The 22,201-nt window shown below is 40.9% G+C and overlaps 1 protein-coding gene across 1 annotated transcript in view; it reads left to right on the forward strand.

Moving 5' to 3' along the window:
- Positions 1 to 794: 794 nt before the first annotated feature.
- The window catches only part of VTI1B (vesicle transport through interaction with t-SNAREs 1B), a 28,663-nt gene continuing 7,256 nt past the window's right edge, over positions 795 to 22,201 (forward strand). Inside the window, exons 1-2 of the mRNA XM_039240696.1 lie at positions 795 to 1,026; positions 21,040 to 21,098. Of these exons, the coding sequence (XP_039096627.1) occupies positions 912 to 1,026; positions 21,040 to 21,098 (174 nt within the window). The 5' untranslated portion in view covers positions 795 to 911. The remainder of the gene's footprint in view (positions 1,027 to 21,039; positions 21,099 to 22,201) is intronic.

Below are 22,201 nucleotides of genomic sequence, written 5' to 3' on the forward strand. Positions count from 1 at the left end.
GTCTCCCTCTCTTTGGCCCTGTGCCACCCACGCTCTGCCTCTCCCTCTCTCAAAAATAAACATTAAAAAACACCTGCTGAGTGAATGAATACACTAGGCGAGCCCAGACACTAGAGGCTGCGTGAGTATCTGGGGAGTCACTGCCTGGAGACTATTTCTGAAAGCACATGGCCCTGGACACCTGACCTCTCCAGTAAAAGTTGTTTTTGTTTTTGTTTTTTAACCGTTGCAGAGCAAGCAGGAACCTGGCCCAGCTCTCTCTCAACGGCTGAAAGCTAACGTTTAGTCGGGACGCAAACTGAGGAAGTGAGAGCGGCCAAACGGGGCGACGACAGCGAAGATGACTTCCCGACGCTTTCGGATACCAAACTACTGCTTGCCGGCACTACCCACTGGGGCTGTGGCGCTGACAGAACCACCGCCCCCGCCAGCGCGTGACTTAGGACTCCGAGTGGCTCCCGGGACGAACTACAGCCCCCGGCATGCACTGCAGCCGACCGCCCCTCACCGGGAGGCGGGGCCCTGGAGACTGGCGGCCGCGTTGCCCGTCCCGGGGGCCCCCCACAGTCCCTTCCGCTGTGGCGCTTTCTCCAACCCTGAACTGCGTATTTCCAGGGCTTCAGGACTTCCGCTAGCCCTGGTGCGCCACTACCCTCCCAGGAATCGCCCAGGTGGACAGCCCACCAGACTTTCCGTCAGGCTTTCGCGCCCGGCGCTCCCTCAGTGACGGCAAGAAGGGAGTGGGCGTTCCAGCTCGGGAGGACCCCGCCGCGGCCCCGGAAGCGCCTCGTCCCCAGCGGTGGTGGCGGCGGTCGCCGTGATGCCTGCGGGACTGGGTGGCTGACCGCCGGGACAGGAACGGCCCCAGTGCCCAAAATCTCGGTGGCCGCCGCTCGAGCGCGCCCTGCGCCATGGCCACCTCCGCTGCCTCCTCGGAGCATTTCGAGAAACTTCACGAGATCTTCCGCGGCCTCCATGAAGACCTGCGAGGGGTGCCGGAGCGTCTCTTGGGGACAGCAGGGACAGGTGAGGCGAGGGTGGGACGAGCCGTGGGGAGCGTGGCTCCTTGCGCGTTCTGGGAATACGAGACCCCCCCTCTTCTCAGACCGGGTCCGTTTTACCTCCGCGGCGCATCGTCAGACACGCCCCCTAGGGTTGGCTGAGTCTCGGCGCCCAGAATGTCCCTGCTGCCGCTTGAGGGTGCTCAGGGGTGGACCTCGGAGTGCCGGCTCCTTGGGATTCTCTTCCTCCTGTAGCCGTCACAATTTTCTTCTGTCATTTTCACCGTGGCGAGAAGAGCGTAGGAGACCTTAAATCTGCGCCCCTGTATTTCAGTAAAATTGGTTTCTTTTTGTAGCTGTCTGTATATTTTATGAATTTTAGAGCATTATTCTCAAGAGAAGTCCATAGTTTTCACCAGATTGACAAAGGATCCATAGCACCAAAAGGCCTAAGAAGTCAAAGGAAACGTAACTTTGGGGTTGGTAAATTATCAGGTTTTGTGGGGGAGGTGGCTTTTAAAAATCAGGATTGTGGGTTTAAGTGTGGTCCTCTTCCTAACTTTCTGTTTATATTGTTTTCTGCCTGTTGATTTTAAAATTCAGGTTGCTGCAAGCTTTGCCTGGAGGAGTTAGTTTTCCAGTTAAATCTCTAGGAAGACCTGTCACAGTTCTTTGCCACTCAGAACAAATACATCTTGATGGCAAGAGAGTGATGGGATCTGATTTACATGGTTGAAAAATATGGGGCGTCTGGGTGGCTCAGTCTGTTAAGCCTCCGACTTCAGCTCAGGTCATGATCCCATGGTTCATCGGTTCACGGTTTGTGGGTTTGAGCCCCGCGTCAGGCTCTGTGCTGACTGCCAGCTTGGAGCCTGGAGCTTGTTTTGGATTGTGTCTCCCTTCTCTCTCTGACCCTCCCCTGCTCACGCTGTCTCTTTCTCTCTCTCAGAAATAAATAAAACATTAAAAAAAAAAATAGACCATTTTTTTCAGCCCAGTGCTGAATTAAATCTTGCAGTGGTGGTTTCTGGAAGGGTAAATAGTACAAACGGGCATTCCATTTTGAAACATAGAAAACTGAGTTCTATTCGCCTTTATTATCTCTCTGACCTCAATGCTGCAAAGAAGATAATCAAAAAGATGTGAATATCTAACCAAGCACAAAATTCTCTTAATACAAGTTGATGGTAGTGGACTTAGTTGTTTAATGGGTAAGTAAATATAATGTACCCATATCTATAGGTTATATAATAAGAATTTCAACAACTTTTGGGGTGCCTGGGTGACTCATTCGGTTAAACGTCCGACTTTGGCTCAGGCCATGATCTCATGGTCCATGAGTTCAAGCCCCGCGTCAGGCTCTGTGCTGACACCTTAGAGCCTAGAGCCTGCTTTGGATTCTGTGTCTCCCTCTCTCTTTGCCCCTCCCCCACTCATACTCTGTCTGTCTCTCAAAAATAAACATTAAAAAAAAATATTTTTAGGGGCGCCTGGGTGGCTTAGTCGGTTAGGCATCCGACTTTCGCTTAGGTCATGATCTCGCGGTTCGTGGGTTCGAGCCCCGAATCGGGCTCTGTGCTGACTGCCAGCTCAGAGCCTGGAGCCTGTTTCAGTCTGTGACTCCCTCTCTCTCTGACCCNCAGCTCAGAGCCTGGAGCCTGTTTCAGTCTGTGACTCCCTCTCTCTCTGACCCTCCCCTGCTCACGCTGTCTCTCTCTCTCTCCTAGAAATAAATAAAACATTAAAAAAAAAATTTTTTTTTTTAAAGAATTTCAACAACTTTCAATCTCTGTTCACTACTTTTTCATACAGCTCAATAAATGTTTGTTGAATAAATAGAATTTAGCTGGGCAAACACACTCTTATCTCTGAATCCTATTTTCCTAGTTCTGAGATTACTTCATAAGCTTTCCAGGGCTTTAATTTCCATTGTGAATTATTAGGTTCTAAGTAATGTACATAACACAGCTCTTGAATTTAGCTTATGCTCTGTAATTGAACTTGATCAGTTTTTAATAACTATTTCAGAATTGCTACGAATCATCATGGTCCTGGGCCCTAGGAGATTCTTGAGTTCTTGCCTTAAATGGAAACCAGATTTACAACAAAGTGTGTGATTGGTCCAAAGACAGTTTTGAGACCATAAAGAAAAGGTTGACTTGGGTGTTGGAGGAGGAAAGCAGAAAGGAGAACTAAGTGTTAAGGGGTCCAGTGGGAGTTTGCCAGACAGAGGGGAAGTGGGAAGAGGCAACAACAGAACAGAAAATTGAATGCTTAGAACCATGACTGGAGCTTTATGTGGTAGATTAATAGTAGATGAGGAAAATGAGACACAGCCAGATTGTGAAGGGACTTTATATCGCATTAAGACATTTGGGCTTGATACGAAGAATCAGTAAAGGATTTTAAGCAGCTGACTAATATGGTCAGATTTTATTTTAGAAGGGGAATGCTGGTGGCTGAGTGGAGGATGAAAGAGAGACATCAGAATCTGGATATAGGAAACCATATTAGGAGCCTTTATGGCAATTGTTTGGGTAACATGGGAATCTAGAGAGTCCTAACTCCAATTTCTGAGACAGAAATTAAGATTGGGACATGCGGAGTGAGAGAAAGATTCAAGGGTGTCTGCATTTTCTCACTTGGTCATTTGAGTGAATGATAAACTTAAGGGTAGATGCAGGCTTGTTCGGGTCGTAGATGGAAGAAAGCATCAAGTGTGCTTATAGAATAGAGATCATAATGTATGTCCAATCTAGCCTGACAAGATAGTTCTTCTCCTGCTACTAAAAATAACATTAATGGGGCACCTGGGTGACTCAGTTGGTTAAGCTCAGGTCATGATCTCACAGTTCATGGGTTCGAGTGCAGTTCTGTGCTGAGAGCTTGGAGCCTGGAGACTGCTTTGGCCCCTCCCCTGCTTGTACTCTCTCTCTTTCTCAAAAATAAATATATAAAAAAAAAGAAATAACAATGAAGATCTGTGAATTGAGAGTCAGTAAACAGCAAGGATTCTAGAGCCAGACTGGCTGGGCTCACATCCTGGATCCATCTCTTAGTAGCTGTGTGACCTTGGACAGCTTACTTCAACCTAACAAGTTTCTCCCTGCAAAATGGGGCAAATGGTAGTATTTACTTCATAGGGGGTTTGTAGGATTAAATTAGTTAATATATGTAAAGCCCTTAGAATATTGTTTGACAAGAACATTAGCCATTCTTACTATTATATGGGAAATTGGAGATTTTTTAAAAATAAAACATAAGAATACCGGCTTTGTATGCAGCTCTTATCTTGCCCTACTTTCGCTTTTTTCTCAGAGCACTTACCTTCTAATGTACTAGACACTTTATATATTTCTGATGTTTATAGTATAGTATTTGTCTTCCTTTCACTAGAACAGTGGTTTTCAAAGTTTGGTCCCTGAACTGCCAGTGTCAGCATCATCAGGGAATTCATTAGAAATGCAAATTATTGGACTCTACCCAAGATTTAGAGAGTTATTAACTGTCATTACAGTCTGTTTTAACATTCATCTAGGGTGTTTCTGATGCACGTCAATTTTAAAAGCAACCGAGCAAAACATAAGCTCTATATTTTCTCCACATCTTTCTCAATGGGTATTACTTCTTGTCTTTTGATAATTGCCTTTCTAACAGGTATGAGGTAATATCTCATGGTGAATTGATTTGCATTTCCCTGATGATCAGTAATGTTGAATACCTTTTCTTTATACCTGTTGGCCATCTGTATGTCTTCCTTGGAAAGATGTCTATTCAGATCTTCTGCCCTTTTTTTTTTTTTTTTTAAATAAATCAGATTGTTTGGGTTTTTTGCTACTGAGTTGTATGAATTCTTTATCTATCTTGGGTATTAATCCCTTATCAGATACATGATTTGCAAATATTTTCTCTCATTTGGTAAACTGCCTTTTCATTTTGTTGATGGTTTTCTCTGTTGTGCAAAAGCTTTTTAGTTTGATATAGTCCCCACTTGCTATTTTTTACTTTTGTTATCTTTACTTTTGGTAAAGATTTGGTGTCAAGTCCAAAAAATCATCACCAAGACTGATGTAAAAGAACTCTGTGTTTTCTGCTAGGAATTTTATGGTTTCAGATCTTACATTCAAGTCTTTGATTCCATTGGAGTTAATTTTTGTATATAGTGTAAGATAGTGATTCATTTCCTTTTTTTTTTTTTTTTAATTTTTTTTTTATTTCTAGGAGAGAGAGAGAAAGACAGCGTGAGCAGGGGAGGGTCAGAGAGAGAGGGAGTCAGACCCTGAAACAGGCTCCAGGCTCTGAGCTGGCAGTCAGCACAGAGCCCGATGCGGGGCTCGAACCCACGAACCGCGAGATCATGACCTAAGTGAAAGTCGGACGCTTACCCGACTAAGCCACCCAGGCGCCCCAAGATAGTGATTCATTTCCATTCTCTTGCATTTTTCTGTCAAGTTTTCCCAAAACTATTTGTTGAAGAGATTGTCATTTCCCGTGAGGTAATGGAAGTGAGTGTGTGTGTGTGTGTGTGTGTGTGTATCTGCTCCTGGTTCCTGACACACAGCTCCTAAAATCTTTGTAATTCCCTAAGTGATGAGAACACTAGGAGCATCTTTTGTTCTAATGAGGTGACACTGGGTGGGGTACTGGGTGGGGACTGGTCACCAGAAAGACCAACCTGTGATTAGAAACTTGGATTATCAGCCCTACCTCTTGTCCTCCAGAGAGGAAAGAAGAGTTGAAAATGAAGGTTAATAATTAATTGATCATGCCTATATGAAGAAGCCGCCATAAAATCTCACTAGTATATAGGGTTTAGAGAGCTTCCAGGTGGGTGAATATACCCATATGTGGAACGTGATGTACCCCAGCTCCATAGGGACAGAAGCTTCTGTGCTCAGGACACCCCACACCTCACCCTGTGTATCTCTTCATCTGGCTCTTCAACTGTATTCTTTATCAGAACTCTTAATAAGTTGGTAAATGTAGGTAAGTAAATATAATTCAAGTTTCCCTGAATTCTGTGAGCCACTCCAACAAGTTAATTGAACCTGAGGAGAGGTCATAAGAACCTTCAGTTTGTAGCCAAATTGGTTGGAAGTTGTGGGTAACCTGGGGACCTACTACTTCCAGCTTTGTTCTAATGGGGGTCTTTTGCGGTTCCATGCAGATGTTTGGATTGATCGTTTAATTTCTGTGGAAAATGCCATTGGAATTTCAATAAGGACTGCAGAGTCTGTAGATTGCTTTAGGTATAGTATAGACCTTTTATCAGTACCAATTTTTCCAGTCCATGTGCATGGAATATCTTTTCATTTATTTGTATCTTCAGTTTCTTTCATCAGTGTCTTGTGTTTTCAGTGTACATGTCTTTAACCTCCTTGGTTAAGTTTAGTGTTTATCCTTTTTTGCAATTGTAAATGACATTATTTCTTAATTTCTCCTGATAGTTCATTATTAGTGTATAGAGAGTTATTGGTTTTTGTATGTTGATTTTGTATACTGCAACTTTACTGAATTTGTTTATTAAATCTAAGTTTTTTGGCGGAGTCTGTAGAGTTTCTATGTATAATATGCCGTCTGCAAATAGGGACAGAATTTACTTCTTTCCAATTTTGAATGCTTTTCATTTCCTTTTTGTGCCTAATTGTTTTGCTTCCAATACTGTGTTGCATAAAAATGGTGGCAGTAGGCCATCCTTATTCATGATCTTAGAGGAAATGCTTTGAGCTCTTCACCAGTGAGGAGGAGTAGCTGTGGGCTTGTCACATATGACCTTTATTTTGGTGAAGTATGTTCTCTCTATATCCAGTTTGTTGAGATTTTGTATCATAAATGGATGTTCAATTTTGTCAAATGCTTTTTATGCATTTTTACCCTTCATGTTATTAATGTGGTGTATCATGTTGATTTGTGGATACTGAACCATTCTTGCACCCCTGGAGTAAATCCTACTTGATCATCATGTATGATCCTTTAATGTGTCACTGAATTCAGTTTGCTAATAATTTTGTTGAGGTTTTTTGCATCCGTGTTCATCAGGGATATTCTTTTTTTGTTTGTTTTGAGAGAGAGGGGGCACAAGTGAGGGAGGGGCAGAGAGAGCGAGAGGAAGGGAGTAAGAGAGAGAGAGAGAGAGAGAAGCGGGACTTACCTGAAGTGGGGTTGTGCTCACCTGAAGTGGGGCACAAGCTCACCAGAAGTGGGGCTGAAGCTTAACTGAAACTGGTGCTGAAGCTCACCCAATGTGGGACTCGAACTCATGAACCTTGAGATCATGACCTGAGCCGAAATCAGATACTTAACAACTGAGCCACCCAGGCACCCAGGGATATTCTTAATTTTCTTTCTTGTGATGCCTTTGTCTGGTTTTGGCATCGTCGTAATGCTTAAAAGTTTAGAAGTATTCCCTCTTCTATTATAAGCTCTATATCTTGTCTGTTTTGTTTATTATGTATCCTAAAAAACCTAGAACAATGCCTCATATATATTATGAATTGTTGTGGAAAAACTTATAATATATGATTGGCTATTAAAACTGAGTGTAATTAGGGCGCCTGGGTGGCTTAGTCGGTTAAGCGTCCGACTTTCGCTTAAGTCATGATCTCGCAGTTCGTGGGTTCGAGCCCTGCGTCGGGCTCTGTGCTGACTGCCAGCTCAGAGCCTGGAGGCTGTTTCAGAGTCTGTGACTCCCTCTCTCTGTGACCCTCCCGTACTCACGCTGTCTCTCTCTCTCTCCTAGAAATAAATAAAAATACTAAAAAAAAAAAAACAGTGTAATTTTATTTTTATTTATATATATTTTCATCACTTGTAAAATGGATGTCTACATCTGTTAAAACAAAGAATGGGAAAACAGATGAAATATGTCCCTTCTTAGGAAGTTTGTATGGCAGTGATAATCTGTTAGCATATGTGATAATTATTATTCCACTTTATATTATATTAAGTAGGTACATAATTTCTTTGTATTAATATATAATTACTTAATATGTTAAGTATGCCATAATGTCTAGTCTTAGTTTTGTGGCATATGATGAGGTCTCTCCAAATACCTCAGAATGCTGTAAGTTATTATTAGATAATACAGGAAGTGTCTGTAGTCAGGTTCTAGTTTGGGTTTTGTAGCACCTGAAGGCAGCTCCAAATGTATTAATGAGTGTTATAAAATTACTGAAAAGCTTCCATTTTAATTCACTCAAATTTCTTTTTTTTTAATTCACTCAAATTTCAACATGTCCGTGAGACCCCATTATTTTGGAAACCAGCAAAAATAGTCACTATAGACTATAAATAGAGAATATAGAATCATATGCAGCTGGTTGGTAGACACCAATTACTTATTGACTGCACAGTTTTAATTTTTCTAACACATATTCTTTGGTGAATTTTGGTTTTGCTCTTAGTTCTTTCTACCTAATGATTTAATTTTAAAAACAGTGGTAGTGGGGCCCCTGGGTGGCTCAGTCAGTAAAACGTCTGACTCTTGATTTTGGCTCGGATCATAATCTCACAGTTCATGAGTTCAAGTTCCACATAGGGCTCTGTGCTGACGATGCAGAGCCTGCTTGAGATTCTCTCTCCCTCCCTCCCCCGACCCTCTCTCTCCCTCTGCCTCTCTCTCTGTCCTTCCCGTGCGCACATGACCCATGCTCTTTCTCTCAAATAAATTTTAAAAAATGGTAGTTACTATTTATGAAACTTTCAATATGCCTAGCATTTGCTAAGTACTTATTAAGTATTATCTCTTTTAACCTTTTCAGACAACCTTATAAAGAAACAGGCTTAGAGGGATCTGACACAGGCATATCTTGTTTTATTGCACTTTATTACACTTCACTTTATTTTGCTTTTCAAATACTGTGTTTTTTACAAATTGAAAGCCCCACAATTTGTGTTGAACAAATTTATTAGCACCATTTTCCAACAGCATTTGCTCAACTTCATGTCTGTCACATTCTCACAATACTTCAGACTGAAATTAGGCCAATTAATAACCCTATACTGGCCTTTTAGTGATCAAGTGAAAGGAAGAGTTGCATGTCTCTTACTTTAAATCAGAAGTTTCAAATGATTAAGCTTAGCATGGAAGGTATGTTGAAAGCTGAGATAGGCCAAAACCTAGGCCTCGTGACAAAGAATTAGCCAAGTTGTGAATGTAAAGTAAAAGGTTTTGAAGGAAATTAAAAGTGCTGCTCCAGTGAACACACGAATGATAAACAAGTAAAACAGCATTATTGTTGATATGGAGAAGGTTTTAGGGGTCTGGATAGAAGATTAAACTAGCCACAATGTTATCTTAAGCCAAAGCCTATAAGGTCCTAACTGTTCCAATTCAAGGCTGAGAGAGGTGAGGAAGCTGTAGAAGAAAAGTTTGAAGCTAGCAGAAGTTGGTTCATGAGTTTTAAGGAAAGAAGCCACCTCCATAACATAAAAGTACAAGGTGAAGGAAGCCCCAGGTGCTGATGTAAAATCTGCAGCAAGTTATCCAGAAGATGTAGTGAAGATAATTAATGAAGGAGACTACACTAAACAAGAGATTTTCAATGTAGATGAAACAGCCATCTAGGATTCTCTTAACTAGAGAGAAGTCAATGCCTGGCTTCAAAGCCTCAAAGCACTGGCTGACTCTCTTATTAGGGGCTAATGCAGCCTGTGACTTTGCGTTGAAGCCAGTGCTCCTGGACCATTCCAAAAATCCTAAGAACTATGGTAAATCTACTCTGCTTATGCTCTATAAATGGACCAACCAAGCCTAGGTAACAGTACACCTGTTTACAACATGGTTTATTGAATATTGTAAGCCCACTGTTGCAACCTACTGCTTCAAAAAATGGACTGCTTGCAAAATATTACTACTCACAGATAGTGTATGTGGGCAGCCAGGCACAGTGCCATGGAGATGTACAGTAAGTTTCATGCCTGCTAACACAGCATCCATTCTGCATTCCATGAATCAAGAAGTAATTTTGACTTTCAAGTCTTATTATCTAAGAAATCCATGCCATAAGGCTATAGCTGCCAAAGATTATGATTGCTCTGACAGATCTGAGCATAGTAAATTGAAAACCTTCTGGAAAGGATTCACCATTCTAGGTGTCATTAAAAAAATTGATGATTCAAGGAAAGAGGGCAAAATAACCACTTTAATGGGAGTTTTGAAGAAATCGATTCCAGCCCTCCTGGATGATTTTGAGGGGTTCAAGACTTCAGTGGAGGAAGTCACTGCAGATATGGTAGAAATTGCAGAACTAGAATTAAAAGTGGAGCCTGAAGATGTGACTGAATTGTTTTAATCTCAGGATAAAAACTTTTAACTGATGAGGAGTTGCTTCTTAAAGATGAACAAAGAAAGTGGTTTCTTGAGATAGAATCTACTCCTGGTGAAGATGCTGTGAAGGTTGTTGAAATGACAAAGGATTTAGTATATTACATGAACTTAGTTGATAAAGCAGTTTGGGATTTGAGAGGATTGGCTCCATTTTTTAAAGAATTCTGGGTAAAATGCTATCAAACAGCTTTACATGCTACAGAGAAATTGTTCATGAAAGGAAAAGTCCATCAATGCAGGAAACTTCATTGTTGTCTTATATTAAGAAGTTGCCACAGCCACCCTGATCAGCCAGCAGCCATCAACATCAAGACAAGACCCTCTACCAGCGAAAAGATTATGACTCACTCAACTTCAGATGATAGTTAGCATTTTTCGCAGTAAAACACTTTCCATAAACTATTTTTAAATTGTATACATTTTTTTAGACATAATGCTATCGCAGACTTTAATAGACTACAGTATAGCTTGAGCATAACTTTTATATGCACAGAAAAACCAAAAATTTGTTTGCCTTGCTTTATTATGTTCCTCATTGTGATGGTCTGGAACCAAACATGCAATATCTCCAAGGAATGCCTGTACTTTTACCTCCTATATGGTGTGAGATCAGGTAAACTATCATAGGTTACAAATAGAGGGTGTAGTTCCTAGAAGTGCCACGGTGGGGCACCAAAAGCAAATTAACTACATGATCCTGGTGAAACTGAAGTTACTTCCACAGCTCTAATGGGTCAAGGTAGTCATTCTTGGGTTGGTAAATAAAACCACCTATAAGGAAGAGCGGCTGCTGCTGTGGTTGAACATTAAGGTAGGCTTTCTCTAGTCTTTCAGAGCTGGCTCTTTCATGGTGCTGCCATCCACCCAGTGTACCAGTCTATGAGTTTCAGGAAGTCACTTACATGTGACTGATTTAGGTAAGCCATGTGGGGTTGGGGATAGTGTTTTGAATGGGTCACTCTTGGTTTTGGTGCCCATTCTACCTAGTATGCAGTCCTGCAATTTTGTAGTTAATTGTAGTGTTAACTCTAATTCCCTAAAAAAACGAAGTTTCAACAAGTTTTACCTGTTGCTGAAGTCTATATCCACAGAGCATGAAAATGCCCCTCAGTGCATATAATGTACAAAAGCCTTGGACTGAGAGTCTGGAGACTTGCATGCTACAACTAGTATTGCCACACATTTGCTCCTCCTGTGACCTTGGGAAAGGCAGTTTCTCCAGGCTCTAGTTTCCTCAACTGTAAAATGATAAGGCTAGGCTAGATGATCTCTGAGGTCCATTTCCACTCTAACATTCATTGGTTTCACAATTCTGAGACTAGAGCATAAAGAAGCACCTACTGATACCTCTCAGTTGGGTTCAGCCTCTTTTGAGCCTTTAAATGTCTCCCTCCTTGGCTTCATCATCAGAAGGGAGAATTTCAAAGGCTTTTTTTTTTTTTTTTAGCCTTAGGATTCTGTAAAGGATCTCATAATGTGGTGAAAGTCTTAAAATTGTTTTCAAAAGGAGCATATTTCTTTTAAAAGTATATAAGCTATAGAGAACTCCTAGGAGAAAGTATGTCTTACGAAATTAGGTAAAGAATGGGTGTATCCCAGTTACGGAAAGACCGAGCATAACAGAATCATGGAGAGAAAGAAGTTAGTGAAAGAATCCGTATTCTTTGAGCTACCTCTTTGCCCCTTACTCTTATTTATGTAACTACTTTCTTTGAATCATTCTAGAGTTTGCCTCTTAAGAATGCAGATTTTCAGGGGGCCTGGTCAGCTCAGTCAGTTAAGCCTCTGACTTCAGCTTAGGTCATGATCTCGTGGTTCACTGGTTCAAGCCCTGTGTCTGGCTCTGTGCTGACAGCTCAGAGCCTGAAGCCTGCTTCTGATTCTGTGTCTCCCTCTCTCTGTCCTTCCCCCACTCATGCTCTGTCTCTCTCTCAAAAAGAATGCAGATTTTCATGTCTTTAACAGATTGTGTGCCTTGGATCAGAAGTGAGTGTGCTTGAGTTTGGAGATGTGCCTATTCAGAGAAGTGGTGACACTCAGCAACAGCTTATTACAAAGTAATATGATACTTCTCCATGGAAGTAGCCATTCTTGATCTCAGATAATATTTCACTGCTGGTGGCTGGAAACAGCCTATTCAGGGATAGTGACAGGTGCTTTTGTGCTTACTTCAGTTACATCATGGATGGTCAAGATGCAGACCATTTGCCATGGCTGAACTTCTTCCTATTTAAAACAGCAACAAAGCTTCATTTGTGAGCAGTGTAGAGTGAGAAATGGTTCACCTGGAGTGTCTTGTGTATATGAACGGAATGTCACTTAACAATTTAGGAGGCATACTAAAGGGTGCATTGTTGTTTACTTTTGCAGGCAATAGCAATATCTAAGCACCCTACAAGGTTTAAAGTTCTAGAAGTTATGGGACTTAAAAAAAAAAAAAAAGCAAATTTCCCTGTTCTGGAGCAGCTTGATTTCCAGTTGAGAGTATACAACGTACACATCCAGATGGTTTATGATGACTTAAAAAGCGGCAGACGACTTGACATGCTAGATGCTATTAACAAAATGTAAATCTGTATAAAGCATTACAGAAGTATTATATCTTACATGGGTTTGGGTTCAAATGTGAAGGCTTAAGATGAAAAACAGAGTAAAGAAAATTAGGCCAGAAAATCTGAGGACAGCATGTTGAATAATACCCACATGCCATCCCTCCATAAGCCCAGCTTATTTCTTTGGCATTGGAAAAAGTTGTTCTTCCTTTAGCTGATGAAGTGCTGGCTTGTATTTAGGAGTCACAGTGAATGAAAAATAATGTAGCTTTAAAAGACCATGTCCCCATACACATGCTGCGACATGGGTAAACTTTGAGGATCTATGGTAAGTGAAATAAGCCAGGCATGAAATAAGCCAGGCATGAAAGGACAACTATTTTATGATTCCTTTTTTAGGAGATACCTAGATTAGTCAGATTCATAGATGCAGAAGTAAAATGGTGGTTACGAGAGTCTGGGGGGGATGGGTAGGAGGTGGAGAATTAGTGTTCATTGGGTGTGAGTTTCAGTTTGGGGTGGTGAAAAGTTTCTGGAGATTGGGTAGTGGTGATAGTTGTACAACAATGTGAATGTACTTATTGCCATTTAGCTGTATACTTAAAAAAAGTCAAGGAGTGCCTGGGTGGCTCAGTTGGTTAAGTGTCCAACTCTTGATTTTGGCTCAGGTCATGATCTCACAGTTTGCTGACAGCACAAAGCCTGGTTGGGATTCTCTCTCTCCTGCCCTCCCTCTGCCCCTTCCTGGCTCATGTGCTTGTGCTCTCTCTCTCAAAATAAATATTAAGCTTAAAAAAATTTTTTAAATGGTCAAAATGGTAACGTTGGTTATGTAAATTTTACCAAATTAAAAAAAAAAAAGACTATCCCCAGATTGTGAAGGTAATTTCAAAAGATGAGCTCAAAACAGCAATATAAGCAGTGGTTACTTTGTGGTAATAGGTAGGTTATGTGTAGAATTTCAGGGAGAACATTCATTTGGACCCATACAGTTTTAGAAATCAAGTTTCTTATAAGTAGGGCTTAACTGACTGAGCCACCCAGGCACCCCAAAAATCTTTTTTTTTTTAGTTTGAAGTATCTGATTGTTTATTCTATGTAAGTTTCAATTCTCCAGCATTGCTACTTATCTTAGTCTTTTAAAATTTATTTTTATTTTGGCTTTCTTTGAGGCATAATTAACATACAATGTCATATTAGTTTCACGTGTACAATATAACGGTTCAGTAGTTCAATACATTATTTAGTGCTCATCAAAAAAAGCGTACTTCGCCTCTCTAGCCCTCCCCTTCTCACGCTGTCTCTCTCTCTCTCTCTCAGGAATAAATAAAACATTAAAAAAAAAAAAAGAAAAGGATACTTCTTAATCCCCTTTATATATCTCTCCCATCCCCATATCCACTTCCCACCTGGCAGCCATCAGTTTGTTCTCCGTATTTAAGAATCTGGTTTTTTGGGGGATGCCTGAGTGGCTCATTTGATGAAGTGTCTGATTCTTGATTTCAGCTCAGTCCATGATCTCAGTTCATGAGATCAAGCCCCACATCTCCCACATCTGCTTGGGATTGTCTCTCTCCCTTTCTCTCTGCCTCTCCCTTGTTGTGTGCACACATACACACTCTCTTCTGAAATAAATCAACGTTTAGAAAAAAAGAATCTTTATTTTGGTCTCTTTTTATTTTTGTTCATTTGTTTTGTTTCTTAAATTCCAAAAACCGAGTGAAATTGTATGGTAACTTGTCTTTTGTTGTCTGACTTATTTCACTTAACATTTTACCCTCTAGGGATGGGCACAGAGGGGGGCACTTGTGGGGATGAGCACTGGGTGTTATATGGAAACCAACTTGACAATAAACTATTTGTAAAAAAAAAAAAAAAAAAGAAAGAAAGAAAATAAATAAATAAACTTTTAAAGAAGTTAAAAAAAAAACATTATACCCTCTAGATCCTTCCATCTTGTTGCAAATGGTAAGATCTCAATCTTTTTTTTTTTAACATTTTATTTATTTTTTTATTTTTATTTATTTCTAGGAGAGAGAGAGAGACAGCTTGAGCAGGGGAGGGTCAGAGAGAGAGGGAGACACAGACTCCGAAATAGGCTCCAGGCTCTGAGCTGGCAGTCAGCACAGAGCCGGACGCGCGGGACTCGAACCCACGAACCGCGAGATCATGACCTAAGTGAAAGTCGGACGCTTAACCGACTAAGCCACCCAGGCGCCCCGATCTCAATCTTTTTTTAAATGGATGAATAATATTTCACTTTATACACACACACACACACGCACACACCCCTCCACATCTTCTTTTTTTCTTTTTAATTTTTTTTAACATTTATTTATTTTTGAGAGACAGAGACAGATCATGAACCAGGGAGGGGCAGAGAGAGAGGGAGACAGAATCGGAAGCAGGCTCCAGGCTCTGAGCTGTCAGCACAGAGCCCAACGCAGCGCTCGAACCCGCGATCTGTGAGATCATGAGCTGAGCCAAAGTTAGACGCTCTACCTACTCAGTTACCCAGGCGCCCCCCCGCTCCACGTCTTCTTAATGCATTTATCTGTGGATGGACACTTAGGTTGCTTCCATATCTTAGTTATCGTAAGTAATGCGCAGTAAACGTTAAGGGTGCATATATCTTTTCAAATTAGCGTTTTTGTTTTCTTTAGGTAAATACCCCATAGTGAAATTATTGGATCATATCATTACTGGATCATATCACATGGTAATTCTATTTTTAAATTTTTAAAAAAAATTTTTTAATGTTTTATTTATTTCTAGGAGAGAGAGAGAGACAGCGTGAGCAGGGGATGGTCAGAGAGAGAGGGAATCACAGACTCTGAAACAGGCTCCAGGCTCTGAGCTGGCAGTCAGCACAGCCCAACACGGGGCTCGAACCCACGAACCGCGAGATCATGACCTAAGCGAAAGTCGGACACTTAACCGACTAAGCCACCCAGGCGCCCCTCTATTTTTAAATTTTTGAGGAACCTCTGTACCGTTCTCCTCAGTGGCTACACCAGTTTACTAGTATTTTGTTCAGGATTTTTGTATCTGTGTTCATCAGAGAGACTGGCTTATAGTTCTTTTTTGTTGTTGTTGTGTCTTTATCTGGTTTCGATATCATGTTAATGCTGGCCTCATAGAATGGATTTTGGAAGTTTTCCTTCCTTTTCTAAATTTTGGAATAGTTTGAGAAGAATAGGTATTAACTATTTTTTTTTAATATTTTTATTTATTTCTAGGAGAGAGAAAGGGAGACAGCGTGAGCAGGGGAGGGTCAGAGAAAGAGGGAGATACAGACTCTGAAATAGGCTCCAGGCTCTGAGCTGGCAGTCAGCACAGAGCCCGACGTGGGGCTCGAACCCACGAACCGCGAGATCATGACCTAAGCGAAAGTCGGACGCTTAACCGACTAAGCCACCCAGGCACCCCGGTATTAACTATTTTGTAAATGTTAGGTAGAATTCACCTGGGAAGCTGTCTGATTTTGGATTTTGTTGAGAGTTTATTTATTACAGATTCAGTTTCTTTGCTGGTAATCTGTTCACATTTTCTGTGTCTTCTTGTTTCAGTTTTGGTAATTTATGTTTCTCAGACTTTATCCATTTCTTCTAGGTTTTCCAGTTTGTTGGCATATAGTTGTTTTTTGTTGTCTATTTATTTTTGAGACAGAGAGAGAGAGAGCATGCACACATGCGCACATGAGGAGGAGAGGGGCCGAGAGAGAGGGAGACAGAGAGAGAATCCCAGACAGGGTATATGCTCAGAAAGAAACCTGATGCAGGACTTGATTCTGCAACTGTGAGATCATGCCTGAGCCAAAATCAAGAATCAGATGCTCAACTGACTGAGCTAAGCAGGTGCCCCAGCATGTAGTTCTTTGTAATCTCATAATTGTATATCTGTGGTGTTATTTCTCTTCTCTCATTTGTGATTTTATTTATTTGAGTACTTTCTTTTTTGTTGATAAGTCTGGCTAGACGTTTATGAGTTTTGTTGATTTTTTTTCAAAGAACAAGCTCCTAGTTTAATCGATCTATTCTAATGACTTTTGTTTCTCTATCATTTATTTCTTCTCAGATCTTTATTATTTCCTTGCTTCTGTTGGTTTTAGGTTTTGTTTATTCTTTTTCTAGCTCCTTGAGGTGTTAAGGCACTCTATTGTTGTAGGGGTTTTGCTTTTGTTTGCCTGTATTTATTTCTGTGCTAACCTTTATTATTTCCTTTCTTCTACTGGCTTTGGGTTTTGTTCTTTTCCTGCCTCCTTTAGGTGTAATGTTAGGTTATTTCTTTGAGAATTTTCTTGTTTCTTGAGATAGGTGTGTATTGCTATAAAATTATGTCTTTGAACAGCTTTTGCTGCATCCTAACAGTTTTGGATTATTGTGCTTCATTTGTTTCCATGTATTTTTTTTTAATTCCAGTATAATTAACATACAGTGTTATATTAGTTTCAGGTGTACAATAATATGATTCAGTAATTCTGTACATTACTCAGTGCTCATCATGGTGTGTACTCTTAATCTCCTTTACCTATTTTACCTAATCCCCCTCTTGCCTCCTTCTGGAAATGTTTAGCTTGTTCTCTATATTTAGCATCTGTTTTGCTTTTTCCTATTTTTTTGTTTCATAAGTTCCACATGAGTGAAATCATATGGCATTTTCTTTCTCTGACACATTTCACTTAGCATTATACTCTCTAGATCTATCCATGTTGTTGCAAATGGCAAGATTTCATTCTTTTTTTTTTTTTAATGTTTGAGAGAGAGAGTGAGCGAGCATGTGAGTGGGGGAGGGGAGAGAGAGGGAGACCCAGAATCTGAAGCAGGCTACAAGCTCCGAGCTGTCAGCACAGAGCCAGACGTGGGGCTTGAACCCGTGAACCATGTGATTATAACCTGAGCCAAAGTTGGATGATTAATCGACTGAGCCACACAGGAGCCCCATAAAAAAGCCTGCCGGAGGCCGAGCCGGCTCCGGCAGGTCCAGGGGTCCCTGAAGGATGGACGGTGTCGGCGAGAGAGAGAAATTGAGAGAGCCCTGGAGATTGTTTCTGATCACCAGGCAAGCATCTCTGTCCTGTTGGGTTTTGTGTCTTTATTTAAAGGTTCAGCAACAAGATGAAGTCATAGAAAGGAATTTCTTACAATGGGAAGTCTTTTGTGATAACAATAGTAGAATTATTCCGACCAAGGAAATAACAGAATGTTCTTAGTGAAAAATAGGATAACATATAGGTCAAATTGTATATAGATAAGTTAGAAGTATTTTGTCTGGCTCTCAAGAGGATGAATGTTTCTGAATTGGTTTGTTTGTGGAGACTAACATGGGGACCCTGAATGGGTCAGTCTTTTGCCCCTGGGTTATGTTTTAGCTACTGTTATCTATCCTCATCCCAGCTGCCAATGTAAGAGAGGGTGTCTGTGGAAAGTAGGCCTTGAGGAAGGGACTGTTATGTTTCACCAATTAGCAAAGATCTATGTGGTAACTATGTTTTGCTCTTAACCCCAAAATAGGCCCTTGGTCTCAGGGCCAGGCTCAATTGTAATTCTTGTGTTCTTAACCCCCTAAGTCTCAGATCTGCAAGGCCCATAGGAAGAGCCTTTTGACAATTTTCCCCGTAGAGCTTTCATTCAAAATTTCTTTGGATGAAAAAAAGCATAAGGAATATGCTTTTCCTTATGAGGTATCTGTATTCAAAATATGGGTCTGATATGGAATATAGTGAGGCCTGGTCAATACCAGTAGGCTTATATCCAACACGAGCAGAAGGAGATACCAGTTTTCATTTCTCATGGCAGGAGCTACAAACATTGCCATTTCCTTGCTATGATTGCCATCCAGAGAGGCCGGTGTGGCTCCTGGCAAAAGCTCATTCTTTTTTTTTTTTTTTTTTTTAATTTCTGAGAGAGACAGCGTGAGCAGGGGAGGGTCAGAGAGAGGGAGATACAGAATCTGAAACAGGCTCCACGCTCTGAGCTAGCTGTCAGCACACAGCCTGACGCGGGGCTTGAACCCACGAACTGTGAGATCATGACCTGAGCCGAAGTTGGACACTTAACCGACTGAGCCACCCAGGTGCCCCAAAAGCTCATTCTTTTTTATGGCTAAGTAACATTCGTGTGTGTATGTGTGTGATCGTTTTATCCATTCATCTGTGGGTGGACACTTGGATTGTTTCCATGTTTCTTGGCTAGTATAAATAATGCTGCAGTGAACATACAGGTGCATTTATCTGTTTGAATTAGTGCTTCTGTTTTCTTTGGACAAATACCCAGTAGTGGGTTTACTAGATGTAGGGGAGTTCTATTTTTATCTTTTTGAGGACTCTCTATATGATTTCCCACAGTGGCTGAACCAGTTTGCATTCCCACCACCAAAGGGTTCCTTTTTCTCCATAGCCTTGCCATGACTGTGGTGTCTCCATGTATTTTTTTTATATCCTCTTTGATTTCTTGGTTGACCCATGTATTGTTTAGTAGCATGTTATTTAGCCTCCATATATATTTATATTCTTTCCAGATTTATTCTGGGATTGATATCTAGTTTTGTAACGTTGATGGAAAAAAAGCATGATATAATTTTGGTCTTTATAAATTTTTTTTAAATGTTTTATTTATTTCAGAGAGAGAGAGCGAGAGAGAGAGAGGGAGAGGCGCGTGAGCAGGGAAGGGTCAGACGGGGAGACACAGAATCTGAAGCAGTCTCCAGGCTCTGAGCTAGCCGTCAGCACAGAACCTGACGTGGGGCTCAAACCCTCGAACCGTAAGATCATGACCTGAGCCGAAGTTGGACGCTTAACCGACTGAGCCACCCAGGCGCCCCAATTTTGGTCTTTTTTAAATGTATTGAGATTTGTTTTGTGGCCTAATAATATCCTGGAGAATATTCCATGTACATCTGAAAAGAATGTGTATATTTGGGGCGCCTGGGTGGCTTAGTCGGTTAAGCGTCCGACTTTCGCTTAGGTCATGATCTCGCGGTTCGTGGGTTCGAGCCCCGCGTCGGGCTCTGTGCTGACTGCCAGCTTGGAGCCTGGAGCCTGTTTCAGTCTGTGACACCCTCTCTCTCTGACCCTCCCCTGCTCACGCTGTCTCTCTCTCTCTCCTAGAAATAAATAAAACATTAAAAAAAAAAATTAAAAAAAAATGTGTATTGCACTGTTTTTGTTTTTTTGAGGGGGATATGCAAATGAGTGAGGAGCAGAGAGAGAGAGAAGTGGGGCTCACCCAATGCAGGGGTTAGACAACAAATGGTGAGATCATGACCTGAGCTGAAGTCAGATGCTTAACTGAGTGAGCCACCCAGGTGCCCCTATATTGCACTTTTTTTGGATGGAATGATAGATATATCTGTTAAGTGGAAAATCTTGGACACTTATTTAAATGATCTGAAAAATAAAGTCCAGGCAAAACAATGCTGGTTTAGTTAAATGTTACTAGTTGGAAGCTGAAGCCTGTTCTATTTTTGTTAAAAGAGATTAGTAATTTTTAGGTATTAGAGACATACTAGCACCAAAATGACACGATGCAAAAGATTGAAAGAGAATTGTAAAGGGAAGGACTTTATCACTGTGTGAGTCAGTAGTGTTTGCATCATTTTACATACCACCGCCAGTGGATATGGCTGAGAGATATGTAACATACCATGCAGTCTCCCCAGCAAGCAGAATAGGTGAGTTTTGAATTTGTTTTGCAGAAAAGCAGTGTATTAAAGGTTAATACAGAGAAATGTTTCACAGTGGAGGTAAACGTGGGGATGATTTCCGAAAATCAGTATTGTTAAACATTCTTGTTGATGAAGGTGTGCCTGATCCCTCTAGGGAAAAATAGATTGACAGAAATTAACTTAGACCTATAGTGTTTCTCAGTAGGATAATATTGACTTTGGGGCCAGATAATTGTTATGCAGGACTGTACCAAGCATGGATATTTTTGTTCCCTGGGCACTAAATGCCATTCGAATACCCAGTCCCTCCACTTCCCCCATCACTGTGATAACAAGTTCCCATAGATGTCTAAATGCTTTTTAGAGGTGATTAAGTACTATTTATTACCCCATCTGGGGAGAGGGTTGGGGAGTTTATTCTAAGCAAAGGGAATGACCTCTACAAATATATGGAAGCAGGACTGAACTCTTGAAACTTGTTTATTTTTTCCAGAAGAGAAGAAAAAGCTGATCAGAGATTTTGATGAAAAGCAACAGGAAGCAAATGAAACGGTGAGAACAGGGAGCAAGTCCTTATTTCTTTTACCTGGAGTTAGTCTTTTCCAGAATTATTACCTAATCACAGATTAAGTGTTCCTGTGTATTAATTTTGATTTTGATTATTTCTTACCAAGTGAGGCCAGTTGATGGGCTGGGGTGAGGTGAGTGATGAGAGGATTTGGCAAACACAAATGGGTAAAGCTTACTCCCTTAAAACGAGTATTTGATATATGAAACATTCCTGATGTGAGTAATAAGGGCATTCTCAAAGCTTTACCTGGGTGGTCTTTTAATGTTGGTTTATTTTTGAGAGAGAGAGGGAGGGGCAGAGAGAGAGAGGAAGACACAGATCAGAAACAGGCTTCAGGCTCTGAACTGTCTGCAGAGACCAACGTGGGGATCAAACTCTGAACCGCAAGATCATTACCAGAGCAGAAGTTGGATGGTTCACCAACCCAGCCACCCAGGTGCCCCTACCTGGGTGGTCTTTTAAAATTTCATTTTAAAAGCTAGCCAATTAAGGTCAGTTATTCTTCCTTGTTAAAATTATCATCACAAAAAAATGTACCTCATAAGTGGTTGTAGTTTCCTTTTGCGGTTTTAAAAGACCACATAGTGAATATGACTGATCTTGACAAACACATTGAAATATCCTCTGATATTTGAGGGAGATTTCTGTGATTTTTAATATATAATATGTTCTCTTTTTAAGTTCATTTACCTCACTTTACTAGATATTGCAACATCCCCCTTTTGATGGAACCTGTCTGTATATTGCCAGTTCTTCCCTAAGTCCTCACGAAGAACCACTTGTCTGATATATGGTCAGATCAAATGCAAGAACCAAGCAGTTGTCTTGAGTTTAGTTTTGTTTTATTAATAAAAGCTGAAATAGTAAAAAAAAAAAAAAAAAAAAAGGTAATGAGAGAAAAAAGAGAGAAAGCAAACGAGGAAGCATAGTGGCTGGATTTGGTTCCTTGGGCAGGGCATGCATGGCCCGGACACTTTCCCAAAGTGAGCTGGTGAAATGTTAGTCCAGGCTGCCGAGCAGTTTAACAACTGCTTCTCTCTTAATCTATGGCTTTTCTTTAAAAACAAAACAAACCTTATTTTTT

This window comes from Hyaena hyaena, unplaced genomic scaffold, assembly GCF_003009895.1.
Source record: "Hyaena hyaena isolate Hyena2069 unplaced genomic scaffold, ASM300989v1 scaffold_179, whole genome shotgun sequence".
Lineage (NCBI taxonomy): Eukaryota > Metazoa > Chordata > Mammalia > Carnivora > Hyaenidae > Hyaena > Hyaena hyaena.